General features: G+C 26.5%; 4 protein-coding genes across 4 annotated transcripts; 2 read left to right on the top strand and 2 right to left on the bottom strand.

The window, feature by feature from the left end:
- Positions 1 to 3,455: 3,455 nt before the first annotated feature.
- OCT59_020314 (uncharacterized protein) lies at positions 3,456 to 6,125 on the top strand (the record flags this gene model as incomplete). The annotated part of the gene is made up of 1 exon (XM_066149106.1): positions 3,456 to 6,125. The coding sequence occupies one exon, from the start codon at positions 3,456 to 3,458 to the stop codon at positions 6,123 to 6,125; it is 2,670 nt and encodes an 889-aa protein (XP_065990053.1).
- Positions 6,126 to 8,154: 2,029 nt separating this feature from the next.
- On the top strand, positions 8,155 to 9,233 carry OCT59_020313 (uncharacterized protein; the record flags this gene model as incomplete). The annotated part of the gene is made up of 4 exons (XM_066149105.1): positions 8,155 to 8,207; positions 8,283 to 8,997; positions 9,080 to 9,125; positions 9,223 to 9,233. 4 exons carry the CDS (start codon positions 8,155 to 8,157, stop codon positions 9,231 to 9,233), a joined length of 825 nt encoding a protein of 274 aa, XP_065990052.1.
- A 3,868-nt stretch (positions 9,234 to 13,101) lies between these two features.
- On the bottom strand, positions 13,102 to 13,737 carry OCT59_020312 (uncharacterized protein; the record flags this gene model as incomplete). Its single annotated transcript, XM_066149104.1, has 2 exons — positions 13,102 to 13,455; positions 13,735 to 13,737. 2 exons carry the CDS (start codon positions 13,735 to 13,737, stop codon positions 13,102 to 13,104), a joined length of 357 nt encoding a protein of 118 aa, XP_065990051.1.
- Positions 13,738 to 13,934: 197 nt separating this feature from the next.
- Positions 13,935 to 14,279, bottom strand: OCT59_020311 (uncharacterized protein; the record flags this gene model as incomplete). The annotated part of the gene is made up of 1 exon (XM_066149103.1): positions 13,935 to 14,279. The coding sequence occupies one exon, from the start codon at positions 14,277 to 14,279 to the stop codon at positions 13,935 to 13,937; it is 345 nt and encodes a 114-aa protein (XP_065990050.1).
- Between the last annotated feature and the right edge of the window lie 2,969 nt (positions 14,280 to 17,248).

Here is a 17,248-nt window from a genome sequence, read left to right as displayed (position 1 = left end):
AAATACGATTACGACTAGCATCCTCATGGAAGGTACATAGGCCAGGTAATGGTACATAACACAACGTTGCGTAATGTCGAGGTTCCTTTTTAAATCTAATTTATATTATAACAGCGATTTATGCGTGATCCTATTGAACTTATTAAGAGAAAGTGAAAGGGATGATATATACAAACCTGTCAAATGTGGACGAGAGTGATTTCTTGGAACTAGGAAACCTATATCCCCAAAGATGTTCACGAATTGAAATGAATTTATTGTCCTCACCCAATTTTTTGCACCAATTTTGCGGGATCTTTTTGTAGTTGAGCTGTATCGCGAGATTGTCTACTAGGTTTTTATAGGATTTTTTAACTAGAATTGGAAGTAAATGCGAAACCACAAGCATAAATTTGTGCTCTCCTTTATCGTTATTTTCTAAACATTTATTAATAATCTTCTGGATTAACTCATCGTTTTTCTACTTGATATGTCGTTCATTATAAATTTCGGATTTAACGAGCAATGATGGTTCCCCAGTATCCGCAATAACACTTTCTAAATCATTATGATGTTTTGTCATTAATCTATTTATAAACTTCATTAGTGTAACAAAATCCTTTATATCATTTATGTTTTCTGTAATATTAAGTTGCTTCAAGACTTCTTTGACTCCATTTATAAAGTCTTCATCATTTTCTGGATCATCTAAATTATTGTAATATTTGTAATCAGAATATACCATATTTATTGTTAGTTATAGTATATATTTTATAAAAATTTTTTCGCGGGGAGAAAAGTGACTTATATACATATTAATTATTTTAAGAGAATGATTACATTAGTTATTTTTTTATTTACGCCCATAATTTCATTAGACAATGAATTATTGTGATGAAAAAAAAAAGTTCATTAAAAATTACCAAAATAAGAATGATCAAAGAAAAACAGACATATGTTGATGTTTCAAATTATAAATAGATTTACAAACGACAGTCACCCCGCAAAATGATCGACATAGTTTTTAAGCCAAGTTGGCAAGTGGGCGTTGTAGGGCACCTTTACGTGCATGATTTGTTGAATCAATTTTAGATGGTGCACAATAAGAGCTTTTATAGTTCAAAAGACAAAACAAAAATTAAAATCAAAATGAAATTTTAAGAAAGAAAAGAATTTCTGTTATGTAAAATAAAGCTTATTTAAATGACGATCTGATTCTAAAATAACAAATTAACTTCTAAATTATAATTTCAAATCAATTAAAAAATTAAGTCAACAATTAAAATAAAAATTTCCAAAATTGCTAAAATTAATTTCTCCAAAAATTGTGTCGGAATTTCCTTTGAAATAAAATTGTGGTTCGTATCTCAGTTCAAAATGATCTACATATAAAAATTTACTCAAATTATAAAATTTCCTAGTTATTCTCCGACCAATAAAATTAATCATGGTAGAGTTAACGTCATTCCGGAATTCAGTAAATTAAATTAATTAACCAATCGCTAGTTTAAGGTCATTTCGGACCTCAGTAAATTTAAACACTTAAAAATTTTAAACACCTAAATTAAATATAATACTGCGCCCAAAATTAATAATGTCACTAGATAAAGTCGTCCTCTATATCGTGCACTTTACGACGTATCGATCAAAAATCCAGTGTAGTTACCCTGGATGCATCCAGGAATCACCTGGATAGATCCCTATTTGCTAAATGGTACAAATGATAAATTGATAATCATATAATTACCATGAAAAATTACTATGAAATTATAAAAATGAAAATAGTGATTAATTTAGTTAAATACTTTAAATACTGTAATAATTTGAAAAAAAGAATATTTGTTCACTATGGTCAAACAAATTTTTCAAGGATAATATAATTAATAATATTTTGAATCTGGAATCTTTTACCAAGCTAGCATTACATCACATCACCTATTTAAAGTTAAATTATTTTAAAAAAAATCAAAATAGATGAATGAAAAAATTACTTATTCATTAAATATTTGGAATCGACTAAGGTTTGATCGATTAATTAACTATAAATTAAATTTAACTGATTAATTTAATCGATTATTAATCGATTAAGGTTTTTTCTGAACTTCTACTGATAATACACTTATTGATAGATTGTTAATTAACGTGCCCAACTTTATTTTAAATATTATTTAACGTGTATTGATGCATTTATTTAATAAGTCATTTTTGACATATTTAAATATAAATATTTTAACTGAATTCATCAAATAAATAACTGAAGCAGGCATAAAGTGTAAAAAAATATGTAATCATAAAAGTGTATATTAATTATTAAAAATTTTAAACTTACGTATTAACGCAGCCGAACATGATGTATGTAATCAATGATGTCATTTTTACTATGAATATGAAAATAACATGACAGTTTGGTGATATTCTAACCCCGATCAAATAATTGCTGATGATCATGCTTATAAATACAACAAACTATTGATTACATGTTATTTAAAATAATATGATTGTAGTTTATTTATAGCTTTTAATAAAAAAATATCATCACCATTTGGCTGTAGGATAACATATCATAAAAAAAAAAATCAAATTTCGGGTCAAGCATATATATGACAATTTTTCGATTAATTCAATAGTTATCGATTGGAAAAAAATGTGTCATCGTGCCGTGTCAAACATGTGATATACCACGAGTATATTCATTGAGCATCCTGTATAAACTTGTCTATTAATTCATTTCCATTGGGCCATTTATCAAAATTTTCTTGAAATCGGTTTGAGTTACAATTTAGCACCAAAATAATCTAGTTTTTACGATTTTACTGATCGGTAGAAATTGCAGCATAATACATATAATACATTTGAACTCGTATGTAAAAAAAAATTCTTGTCGGCTTAATTTCTTTTATCATAAATCAAATATATATTACTTTATTCGTGTATATATAGTTACGTTAATAGCACATCTTAATTCAAAAATTAATCAGTTAAAATTGCATTAAAATGTTTGGATAAATTCTTCCAAAATTAATAGAATTTTAAATAAGGTAAATAAGTAATAAAAAAAATATTCGAAGTGAATATACTACAGTCACGACGTGAATTCTTCGAACGAGGCAATAAGGTTAATAATGAATTATGATTTTTAAAATATTTCTATATTCGAGTTTTATTTAACCATGATATTTTGATTCGTTAAGAAAAAAAAAATACACAAATAGTCATTCTTTGCATAAATTGACGATTTTTTAATTCCTTTCAAGTTCTTCTGATAACCGATACAAAGCATAATACAATATTCTCATAACACCAAATGTAAATAACACCAGTCATACAAATACTTTTGATTGGTGCGACACAACTTATGAGGATTTCCATACAAGATTTCTTTTTTCGGAATATGAAACAGAAAACTCCGAAATTGCATTAAATAAAAAAAAAAAATTTCTTTTTTCAACAAAAAAAGAATTTCTTGAAAAAACATAATGTATTCAAATAATAATAATAATATAACGAAAGATGATGAAAATTTTTTAAAAGAATTTTTAAAAGATTTTTATCGTCAAATAATAAAAATAGAATATTATCCTAAATTTAAAAATATTTTTTTAACAAATTGGACGAAAGATTATTTAAATCATAATGAAAAAAATCCTGAAATAATTTTAAAATTAATGGAAAATCATAAAGAAAGTGAAAATTGGTTTTCAAGTTTAATAGGATTTTTTTATGAACATAATAATATTATAATAGGTTTTGATGATGATGATACCAAATTTATTGATAAAAATAAAAATAATTCTTTGAAATTATATTCGTTATCTATTAATAATAAAGATGGTACTATTAATTCTATGTATCATTTACTTAATATTATTATTGCAAAATATTTATTATCATTTTATTATTATGGAGATATTATTGTAAGTAAAAAAGTTTCAATTACAAATAAGTTGGAAAATATCATGTCATATGACCATTTTGAATATTTTAATGGATTAGAAATAAATTTATATAAAGATGAGTTAAGTACAATAGAGAAGTATTTTGAATCACCAGATAAAAATTTTAATCAAAATCAAATGGGATATACCAAAAAGAGAGAATTAACTGAATTAAATAATTTAGGTTTCTGCTTTCAATTTGGAATAGGAAAAAGTAAGGATGAGTTTAAAGCATTTGAATGTTATTTAAAATCGGCAGAAGGGGGAAATTCTAGTGCACAAAATAATTTAGGTTATTGTTATCAAAATGGAATAGGAATAACAAAAAATGAAAAGAAATCATTTGAATGGTATTTAAAAGCTACTGAAAAAGGAAATATATATGCACAATATAATTTAGGCATTTGTTATCAAAACGGAATAGGAATTAATAAAGATGATGAGAAAGCTATTGAATATTATATTGAATCTTCTAAAGGAGGATATTCACTTGCACAAAATATGTTGGGTAATTATTATCAATATGGAATTGGAATGGTAAAAGATTTAGAAAAATCTATTTTCTGGTATGAAAAAGCAGCAGAAAATGGAAATAAATTCGCACAATACAATTTAGGCAAAGTTTATGTAAATGGAGAAAATGGTATAGAAAGAAATGAAAATAAAGCTTTTGAATATTTTAAAAAATCAGCTGATCAAGAATATTTAGATGCTCAATTTGAACTTGGACTTTGTTATAGTCTCGGAATTGGAATTAAAATTAATAAAACGAAGGCATCTGAATTATACAAAATTGCTGCTGAAAAAGAACATAAAATTGCACAATATAATCTTGGAACTTTATATAAAAGTCTTGACCTAAAGAAAGCAATTTACTGGTATACCAAGGCAGCAGAAAATGGATATGAAGTAGCACAGTATGATTTAGCTTATTACTATAGGCATGGGATCGAAGTTGAAAAAAGTGAAGTTAAAGCCTTTGAATATTATAAAAAATCGGCAGATCAAGGATATTTAGATGCTCAATTTATACTCGGATACTATTATGATAAAGGAATTGGAACAGAAGTCAATAAAATAAAAGCATTTGAGTTATATGAAATAGCAGCCAAAAAAGAACATTTCATTGCACAAAATAATCTTGGGGTTTTATATGAAGAAAGAAAAAATTTAGAAAAAGCTGTTTACTGGTACAATAAAGCAGCAGAAAACGGACATAGTATAGCACAATGCAATCTGGGAAAATGTTACAGATATGAAAAAGGTGTGGAAAAAGATGAAAAAAAAGCATTTGAATATTACAAAAAATCAGCTGATCAAGGATATCTAGAAGCTCAGTTTGAGCTTGGATATTGTTACAGTAATGGCGTTGGCACTGAAATTAATAAAATAAAAGCATTTGAATTGTTTAAAATAGCTGCTGAAAAAAGACATATTTACGCTCAAAATGTATTAGGGTCCTTATATGAACATGGCGAAGGAACAAATAAAGATTTAGAAAAAAGTTTTTACTGGTTTAAAATATCGGCAGGAAATGGAAATATATATGCACAATATAATGTAGGTGAACTTTATGAATTAGGCAAGGGTGTTTCGATAAATAAAATTAAAGCATTTGAGTTTTATAAAAAATCTGCTGAAAATGGACTTATAGAAGCAAAATTTCAACTTGGATATTGTTATGTAAATGGTATTGGAACTGAAATTAATAAGGAAAAGGGGTTTGAATTGTACAATGAAGCAGCTGGAAATAATTTCCAGAACAACTTTGAAGAAATAACAAATGATTTAGATAAAATTAATTATTGGTACCATAAGGCTGCAGAAAGTGATAATAGAGTCGCGTTATATAAATTAGGTGAATTTTATGAATTAGGCAAGGGTGTTTGGAAAAATCAAGCTACAGCATTCGAGTTTTATAAAAAATCGGCCGATCAAGAATTTATTGATGCTCAATATAAACTTGGATATTATTATGAGAAAGGAATTGAAACTGATATTGATAAAGTAGGAGCATTTGATTTATATAAATTGGCAGCAGAAGGAGGAAATATTAATGCACAAAAAAGTCTTGCATATTTATATGAACATGGTGAAGGGACTACCAAAAATATAGAAAATGCTATTTATTGGTATAAGAAAGTTATAGAAAATGGATGTTTAGATGTTCAAGAAATTCTGGATGTACTTTTAAAGCAACAAAATACTTAAGTTCTATAAATTATTTCCTTTACGGTCGATTTAAAGTTTTGTACTAAGTTTATCAAAAAATAGTAGTAGTTAAAAATTTATAATCATATTTATCGTTTTTATTCATTCTTTACATTCTTTATTTATTATTCTTCATATTGTTAATGTATTTATTTTTCTATTATGTCTATGCCTAATAAAATATAAGTTCTATCCATTTCTTAATATAAAGTTATATTCCTATCTGGTCCAAAATCATATGTTCCGTGTGATCAGTCATCCGTCAAGAAAAAAATTTTTGATTTTTTCGATTTAAGCGGGTAATTGGGTCAGAATGGATACGTAGAAATAAAGACTGAGCTCGAATTAATTACACTGTTTTGGTTAGTGTTTTTACATACACGTACGGTGGTTACTCCCGTCTTTGTTTATATTTTAAAAATAAAATAAAAAAAAAAATTTAAGCGTTTTTTTTTCCTTCTCTAAACGGACATTTATAACTATACCATTTAGCTCAGGCTGAAGTTCAAGATTCGTATCTTATATATAAAATATTTATTAAAACCAAATCTAATCTATCTACTTTATTTTCAAGCTACCTATAAACCTATACAAAACTTAATCTACCTTATAAATAAATAATCAAAAGGTGATTTTGGCTTTTGGAAATGAGTCTTACACAAGGGATCTCCCCTTCCGATTTCCACTTACCCCAAGAAGTGATCAATAAAGTTCGAATTATTTCATGTCATATAATTAGAATTAGAGCTAGAATAAGTACATATTAGTCCGGAGTGTTAATAGACTTATTATGTAATAATGCACCTTTATCGTCAATTAATAATATACAGTAAATAGATCGTCAGAAGCCGAGTAACTATTAATTAATAATTTATCAATAATTACTATTATTTGAGCAATTTATTCTTCAATAATTCTTTACTACTTAATAAATGGCACAATTGCCAAGACCATCAGGTTTCGGACAGCATAGATTCGAGCAAATTTGACAAATTTGGAATCAAATTTATTAACAATTAAATACTATTTGCTATTTCAGTTATTAACCTTTAATAATAACGAATAATATCAAGAATCTAGATGATGCAATGTTTAATCCGAATGTTACTAACTTTGGTCCTTTTTGTGTATATGTCAATTTATTTAGGCGAAAATCGAACAATGTATTGGAATAGTAAGGAGGTGATCTAAGGCCAAGGAAATAATCTGAGTTTGTGGTCGTGTATTTGGAAATGTTTGTGACGGTCGTAAAAAAAATGTATGTACCAGATTTCAAAGATCTTCCGATATGTTCACCACTCGAGATTTTACTAAAAAAAATTTTTTTTTTTTTACCATTTCTGTTATAGTTATATATTTTCTTTCAAACTGTAGTAAGAACTTAACTTTTTAGTTGCACTCGACAATTTTGTTAACGTTGCAATCAATATTTTAATGCAAATTTCAAAGATGAAGCATTAAATATTTATTAGATTAATGTTTATATTCAATTTATTGATAGTTAGATTTTTTCTTACAATAAAAATACATTTCTTAAATATTTTTAATTTTTTTTATCTTTGGCTTGTGAATTCTATTATCTATTTACATTTAGGATAATTGTTGAAATAACCGCCAAGTTAGAATACCGGAACTTAACATCCCGCTCATTAGTTAAGACGTAAATCTTTATAAAAAAGGAAAAAAATACATCATAAAATAATAAATATTTTTTAAGTATAAGGGTAAGGAAACGATAATCCGAAATTAGGGCAATCCATCTCAAAATTGGGTTGGGAGAAAATATTGATTTTTACCTGCTAATAAAAACTAATATAAATATTTGCATATCATTAAAGATCATGTGAATTTGGTACGTAACATAAAATGATTCTCACATGTAATTGCCCCAATCCAAATGGATCGGGAATATTCTATCGTGTGATTCGATCATCAATTTTGGTTCCGAAAAAGGAATGAAAATTTCTTATATAAATATAAATAAAGTTTACGTTTTTTTAAACCGCATGTTTTTTTTCTTGATATAATAATGTCTCAGGAACGTAAAGTTATTATCTTAACAGGAGCCAACTCCGGATTAGGGTAAATAAAATGCCTATTTTTTCTTTATTAAATCGTTAACTACATTCTAACGATAATTCTTGAATAAAAAAAAAGTTTCGAGGCATTAAAACAATTAATACAACATTCGACACCATATCATCTAATTCTTGCCGTACGTAATGTTACAGAAACAGAAAAAGCCATTTCAGCTTTAACAATCCCGTCACAACATAGTATTGAAATATCAAAACTTGACTTATCATCATTTACTTCAGTTAAATCATTCGCACAAGGATTACTTACGAGAGATCCAATTCTACCTTTAAATATATTAATATTAAATGCTGCAACAGTTAAATCAAAATTAAGTACAACCGAAGATAATTTAGAGACGACATTTCAAACTAATCATTTATCATATTTTCTTTTAATAAATTTATTATTAGATAGAATTAAATGGAGTTCCGAACAACAAAATAAATTGGAATCATTTAATTCTAGAATTATTTTTGTTAATAGTTCTTTACATAAACCGGGTGAAGGTCATAACAAAATAGGACCAAAATTAGAGATAGAAAATTTAGATGGTAGTAAAGGGTATGATAGTATGTTATTTTATAAAAATACTAAATTAGCTCAAATGTTATTTTTTTACCAATTAAATAAGTTATTAGAGGAAGAAAAGGATGAAAAGAAAAAAATTTCAATATTTGCTATTGAACCTGGATTCGTGCCTCAAACTGAGTTGGCAAGAGAAAGTCCTTCATATGTTAAACTTCTTATGAAATACATTCTTCCTTTTGCCTCTTTTACCAGAACGCCCGAACAGGTAACGTATTTTCTTTTTAGGAAAGAGAACGAGAAATTAAATTTAATTATTTAACTTTTATTTGAAAAAATTTAAAAAATAGGGAGGGGCAGTGATTGTTTATGCAGCAACATCGCCAGAACTTGAAAGTAAGAGCGCTTTATACATTAATAAATTTTGCCAAATTGATAAATCAAGTGATGATAGTTATAAAGAAGATTTACAAAAATTATGGTGGAATATTAGTTGCGATTTAACTGGTTTTGAAGAAAAAAAATTACCGTGAGCTATTGATCGATCTTAAAAGTTAAATTTTTATATTATTAAATGTTTTTTTATTATTATTTATTAAATATATATATGTATATATTATATACTTATTACTAAATTTCTAAATGAATTGTATCTAACAAAACAGTTTCTAGTAAAAATTATATTATAAAATTCTAAATGCATAATACAATAAAATAATTGCTTAATAAATCTATACTTTTCTCTTCAATGAAATGAGCCAAAGTTCATTTTTAATTTTCTCGTGTTTTCTTACAAAATTTTAACATCGCATTGTCAGACCGAAAATATTGATAACACGGTGAATTTACATGAATGTTATAACGCTTTTCTTTTATTTCGGTCCCGTCACTGATAACTAAATTACGTATATTTAAAAAAAAAAAATTAGATATAGACATTTATAAATAAATACAGTATACAAATTATGTTATATTATGTATATTTTATTCTTACCCGGAATTCCCGTTGAAATTGTTATCAAACAAATTATTAAATAAAGTAGAATTATTGTCGATTTCATGATTATTATTTTATTTAAGTATTTTTGTTATTTTATTTTTGAAAAAAAAATTTTTACCACAAAACTTTCAAAGTTTTTTGATTTATGGTGCGATGGTACGTTAAATCGGCGGCAATTTATACAAAAAAAAATTTCTCAAACTTGAAATTTATCTGTTTACCTCTTTTAGAATTCTTTTTAAAACTTGTTTAGAATTTTGCTACATAAACAGTAATAACGGTTGTTACAGGTAACATGCATTCTTATTTGCTTTTTATATGCAATAAAGTATATTGTATCACCAGTGACGATCCCATATTTTTATCAAACAAACTAGAAGTCCATGCAATAAAATTTAATAATAGAATATATTTATTAAAATGGTTGCAAACATATTTATATTTAACCGTTGACAAAAATATCAGTCAAATAATTATATATGGCATAATAGTAAAATTATTTGTTAGTAGCGAGAGTTTATTGTAAAATTGCGGCGTGAACGGATATCCGACAGATGATCTGCAGAAATCCGAGGATACCCGAGGATTCCGAGGATTATAATTAACTTAATACTAAATATACATTGCGGCGGATTTATGAAATTTGGCAAAAACCCCTGCAGGAGTTAAAATTGAGTTACAGAAAACATGTGATATCAATTGAAAAAATGTCAAATAATGACGCACCTTTAATGCTGGAAAAATTGGTTATAATGTATAGTGGGAAAATTGGTTAGACGCAAAATTTGGGGTACAAAAAAACTTTTTGTGACTTAAATAATAATTTGGTGGTTAAAATACTGTCAAATTTCATAAATCCGCCATGATTGATGATTTATCACGTTCTTAATCTCAGAACGTCGTCTAATGTAGAGACAAATTGTTATATATCCAAGAGATAACACATGCCTGATGTACACAATAAATGGAATTCATCCACGATATGTGAAGGAAAACTGTGTAGTTCTCCAAATAATAGATACTCCGTTAATATAAAAAAATTTTGTGATAGTACAACCCTGTTAAAATGAACCTAATTACCACGATACAATATTATCATTGCATACGGTAACGATTATGCTAATATGATCTCATTTTCATTAATATATTTTTTATTAGACGTATCATGATAAGGTGATTCATCAAAAGGGAAATAGCCCGGAACAGGTGTGAAGGTCCCTAACCAGTAAATTTTATAACGCTTGACTGCGGAGTTCCTGTCTCATAAAAGAAAATACGTGATTTTTTTAAAAAAATTTCAAACAAGTCAATCTACTTATAAAACTATTAAATAAATAACTAAATAAATTTATAATATATCTAATAATGTTATACTAATAAAAAGATACAAACATAATTAACATAATTATAGTAACCGTTTGAATACCTGAAAACCCAGTCGTCTAAAAAAAAAATGAACAGTTAGTAAAAGTTAATAAAAAAAAAATATTTTTTTTCTACTTGCTGGAATTCACGTTCAATTACCCGAAAAAAAGGATGTCTAAAAAAAAGGAAATAAAATGAAACATTCATTAAAATAAAAAAATTTAAAAACAGTTTGAACTTACCGAAATGCCACGTGCCAGAGAAATATGAAAAAGAAAAGTCTAAAAAAAATGAAATATTAGTATGTTTTGTTTAAAACAAAAAATGTTTTTTAAAAAAAATAACTTACCGCAAGAAAATCCGTCATGATCATGAAAATTGATGAAACATAAATCAAAAGAACCGTCTAAAAAGAAAAAATTAACAAAACGTTAGATACTGTTTGTTAAAATCGTTAAGAAATAAAGGAAAAAAACTAATAAAAATCTTATTGGCTAAAATAAATAAAAAAAATAAGCAATTAGAAACAGTTCGTTAAAAGAATAAAAAAAAAAACACTAGAAATTTTACCAGTACTGTCTAAAATGTTTCGTCACGGAATTAGTAGGATAGGAAAGAGAAGGGGCGAAAGAGGGAAGAAGGATAGAGATGAAGTTTCAGATATCAGATGGCTAATAGATTATTTTACGATATCTTGGCATTTAATGATCAGAAAACGTTCAATTATGGCCCATTAGATTCATCTCAATGAGACAAATCTAATGGTAGTTATTTCATTTCGAATTGACGGAGATATTCAATTTTAAATTTTTAAATAAAAATTTCAGTTCAGGTCATCATGTTTGGAACTCTATTTAAAGCTTTATTTTAAAGGAAAAATTGTAATTTAATTTGTTGAAAAGTATTATTCAACCATAAGGCTGTTACACCACGTTAATTTTTAGTTTAATAAAATATCATGCTTGTTTAAATCATTTCCCAAATTTTTCAGTCAGAAAGGACATTAAACTAGGAAACGGGAACCATTGTAAATCCGGAGCGAGGTATCATAATAAATATCAAGATTTTCTACTAATTAGCCTTGTACAGAGAAACTCACGTGATCGCAATTTTCTACTGATTAGCAGCATAACGCCTTGGAATTCCGGGACACGGGATCGATCATTTTTCATAGTACGTAGACATATATAGTCCTTCCGGACAACTAATTATTAGTTTGGAATAGCCTAATATACATTTTGGATATGACCATATATTAGATAAAAATAAATTATAAATTGTTTAACAATTATAAATCCGACTAGTATGTTTTTCAATTAAATAATCTTGAACATGTATAAATGTCTTTTCAAGGAGTACAGAATATTTCCAGTATAAATACATCTAACAATGAAGAACTAATATATATATTTCAAATAAGTTAATAAATTAAATGGTTCTTATTGACTCAAAATCATATCAAAAATAGTTAACATTAAATTTTGTTTAATAAATGTAATCATATTATCCTTCTTTGTAATCTAATTAGCAGAAAATGCACTTTTAAAATGAGGTGAATGTGCACATAAAATAATTTAATGTGCATGAAATTCTTAAAGAAAATTTGTTAACCACCTTGAAAATTTACATGTTATTATCAAAATCTTCATCCAAACTCTAAATAAACAAACTTTTAGAGAAATTAATTTTAAAACTTTATTCACCACACATACATTCATATTCTTAATTCTTCCAATGATGATCACCTAGATGATATTTAGTAATTTATAAAATTAATAATTCTCTAACTAATGTGCAGTATTATTTTTATAATAAAGTATATAATTATATTCCTTTAATTTTTCTTATTATTTTTATTATTTGTATTTTTTTATTATCGCCGTTTTCAAAATGGTGTACGCAGTTTATTTGTAATTGTATATTCAAATACCAATATTTGCCCGGGAAAAAAAATATTTTGGAAAAGTTAAAATTTTTGGATTGAAAACAAAAAAAAAAGATATATTTTTATTGACTTTTCTTTGCTATAGGTTTATCAAACCCTCCATGTAAACTACTCAATTTTGATAATGTTCGTTTGTTAATTTCTGTTTTTGCATTCCAAGGTGCATCTTTTACTAAAGTGTCTTGATCCATCAAATGTGTCCATTTAGTTTGCCCTACGTGACCAAAATTTTTAACTTGCATGACTTTGGGTAAAATTTCCCTGTGAGCTACTTCATCCAGTGTTGATAAAGTATAATTATGTTTAAGAATTTCATCATGTTCTTTCAAGTAAAATGAGCCCTTGTGATAATATTTTTGCAGGAATTTGTATTGACCTTTTGGCTTTTCTTTGTGCTGTTTTTTAATTCGTTCTGTCTTTTAAGTGTTGTTCTTTAGATATGTTACATCTGCATTCAATCTCTTCACATTCTATTTCTCTTGCTATTCTTTCCTCTTTATCTCTTTTAATTCTTAATAACTCACGTAATTTCCATTGTTTATATTCTACTTGCTCATCTCATCAACTTCTTGCAATTAGTGCTTCAATCCGGATGAAATCCGTCATCTGGATTGAATAACAATTTAATCCGGATGAAAACTGTTATTAAACGAAAATCTGGATAAAAAAAATTATTTCAAAAAATCCAGTCCTACCATTAAATACGCAACGTCAAGCACTATCAAACATGCCTTAAATTGTTAAATTCTGATCATTGGTTTCGGAAATATTTTAAGTTATCCGAAAACTGGCAATCCGGATGGATCTGACGAAATCCAGTTCAAACCGCAGATTTCATCCAGATTTTTGATTTAATCCGGATCAATCCGGATCAATCCATACATGGATCGAAGCACTACTTGCAATCCTTAAGTTCTTGTAATCTTTTGTGTTCAGCTTTCTCTTCTAATTTTTCCATTCTTTTTCTTTCCAACACAGTTTCTCTATGTGCTTTTGGTATAAATACAGGCTTTAATAATTTTCTTGATGTTTGCTCTTCCTTCTCAGAATCAGTTTCGCTTTCACTTTCCTCTTCTTCCTCCTCTGCTTTTGTGGTTTGAGCCTTTTCTTCTTCTTCCAGAGCCTTTAATCTTTCTTCTTCTTGACACCATATTTTGAGTGCCCAATTTCTTTTAAGTTGTTGATGCTGAATTTCAGCATCATCATCTTCTTTCTCTTCTTCATTCTCCAAATGTCTCATTTATAAATCAAATACAATAAAAAATACACCTTTTTCTTTAAATACAGCCAAAATTTTATCAAATTTTGTAAAAATTTTGAAATCAAAGCAAACTATTTATAAAATTGGAATCCTAAGCCTTTCAGCAGTGTAGTATGTACCTGAGAGGTAGTATTTACGTTGGTGAGTAAAGAAATAGGATACAGTTTCTCAGCTTTTTCTAAAAATTTAAATGAATAGAAAATAATAATAAAGCAGTTATAATATCAAGATGTAAAGAACTATATATGATATAATATATATTGCATTACAAAAAATATTATTGTAAATAATTTTTGGAAAAAAATTTCTTGAAAATTTTTTTTGAATTGAAAAAAATCATTTGGCAGGTCTTTAAATAAAAAAAAATTTGTCCTTGCTCATAATAATGAGTCAATATTGCATCACTTATTGATATTATATCTTTTCAATAATATTGCATTAATAAGTAGTAATAATGGCAAATTATGATTCTTAATTCATATAGTCATTTTTTTTTTACCAAAAAAATAAATGAATTATATAATCTTTCTGTTTTTCATTATTACTCAGTTACACCAATATTTTTTTATTAAATTAATTACATAATTATGATACTTTTTATTGTAAGATAACACTAATAGGGTCACTCTGCTAAATGGGTCAAATAATAAGCTGACTCAGGATATTCTTGAAAAATCCAAATGAAAAGGGAAGGTATCATGTGATTTCCTCTTCCCATTAGTTCTTCCAAGTTCCTTATAGAGCAGAAGTCCGAATAGTTATTGTATAATTTCTTGATATAAATAACTATTCGTTGTCCAGTTTCTGATTTATAAAAATCTAGAACTAAATGAAAAAGAGTAAAAAGAAAATTAAAGAATTCATAAAAAAGTGATGGCCTTCCAAAGGCAACACAACCAACCCTATGAAAAAAGTCTGTGTGATTTTTGTTGAAAAATCATTCAATTAAATTCACTACGATTTCTGTATATTTGACCATACAATAATTGTGCTAAAAATTGCAATAAATCACACAATTATTGCATGGTAATTCATTCAATAATTATCCTATTTTTGACCTGAATTTATACAATTATTGTGTGATTTTTGAGCCAAATTTTAGGCCATATTTTAGGAATTATAGGTTAAATTTTACAGTAATAACAGGCAATTTATAAAGTGAAATTATGAATTTTTTTTATTGACTTAAAATATAAAAAATATACACAATATTTCATAAATAAAATACTAAATTTGATATAATCATAAATATAAAAATTTGTAAGAAAATAAAATAAAATAAAGTATGTTAGTAACATGAAAGTAAATTAGTAGTATCAAAGAAGAAAGTAAATTATTAGTATAAGTAAATTATTAGTATTAAATAAAAAAGTATGAAGTTAGTGAAGAAAGCAAATTAGTAGTGTTAAAAAGTAAATTAATAGTGTTAGTAATAAAAAAGTATGAAGTTAGTGAAGAAAGCAAATTAGTAGTGTTAAAAAGTAAATTATTAGTATTAGTAATAAAAAAAAAGTATGAAGTTAGTGAAGAAAGCAAGTTAATAACATTAAAATGTAAAAAGTTAGGAAAATAAAAAAATAAAGAACACAAGTTTTTCTTACTTAATATTTTAAAAGAAAGTTGAAGAAAAGTTAAAAGGTTAAAAAAACATAAACAAAAACATTGCGCGTCATCATATTTATTTTGACGATCAGATCACGTGATCAACATATATAATTTTAAGAGTTGATTTTTACCGCATAATTCTGGCCAAATTATAATTCCGGTCAGAACTAATTGTGTAACCTAATAAAAAGTTTTTGACTTTTTTTTAGTTACAAGATGATACAAAAATTTCACCAATGGGTCCGGAAGATGCCCGTTTATAAGCAAATATGCAGTTGAATTTTGTGTAACCTTACTGCATAAATCACTTTACTTAGGAAAATCTATTTGTAATGGTTAAAAGTGGTCTATTCGACCCTAAAAGTGGTCAAATGTAACCATACAGGTAAGATGGAAAGTAGTATAGTAGGATTACCTAAAAATTGCTTTCTGTATCCTAAATTTAAGTCTATTTTCAAGTTGTACAATAATCACAATTTTTATTGTACAAAAATTGAATGTTTTCTGTATCCTAAATTTAAGTTGTATAAAAATCACACAAAAATTGAACATTTTCTATATCCTAAATTTAAGTTGTACAAAAATTGCATACTTTTAATATGCTTTGAAAAACTTCACAGCTATTTTTATCCAAAAATCTGCAATAATTGTACAATTTCCACACGGACTTGAACAAATATTGTACAAAAATTGGATGATTTTTTTTCATAGGGCAAAGCACCAAAAAGAAACCCAGTAAGAAACCATACAGTCCTGCTGCATGGTGAAATGCCTGGGTTGTGATAGAACGGAAGAATAGTACGTTGATAAGCCATTTTTTTTTATATTGCCAGCAAATAAATAAAAAAGGCTTGAGATTTTTAATTTTCGCATAGATAGGTTATATATTATATTATCCTCAAATTCTGATTGGTTAAGCTTATGAAAGTTGGCGTTGGAATTATAATTACATAATTATTACCAAACGCGTCAATGATTAATCAATAGTAATATCAGTAATATCAATAGTCAAATAATAAATCGTGAAATCCGATTGTTTAAGTATTTCTTCACGTGACGTTGTAAGACAGCTCTGATAAGTGATTTGTTCGACTTTTTATCGGAAATCACAGTTTTTAAGTAAAAGTTCTTTTACTTCATTTATATTAATATCTATATTAGATTTCAAATTTGTAACATAATTATCTCGGCTGTAACACAACAAAATACGATATTACTGCGCCGCATCTGAGCCACAGTTAGTAAAATTAACACTATAATTTCGATTACATTTCTAAGTCTCATATTTTTTATATATATACTAGACTCATTGGGAATTTTTTTTTCTTATGGTTCTGCAATTT

Source organism: Rhizophagus irregularis, chromosome 3 (assembly GCF_026210795.1).
Source record: "Rhizophagus irregularis chromosome 3, complete sequence".
Taxonomy (NCBI): Eukaryota; Fungi; Glomeromycota; class Glomeromycetes; order Glomerales; family Glomeraceae; genus Rhizophagus; species Rhizophagus irregularis.
Note: the sequence above shows the minus strand (reverse complement) of the source record. Positions and strands in the feature narration are given on the sequence as shown.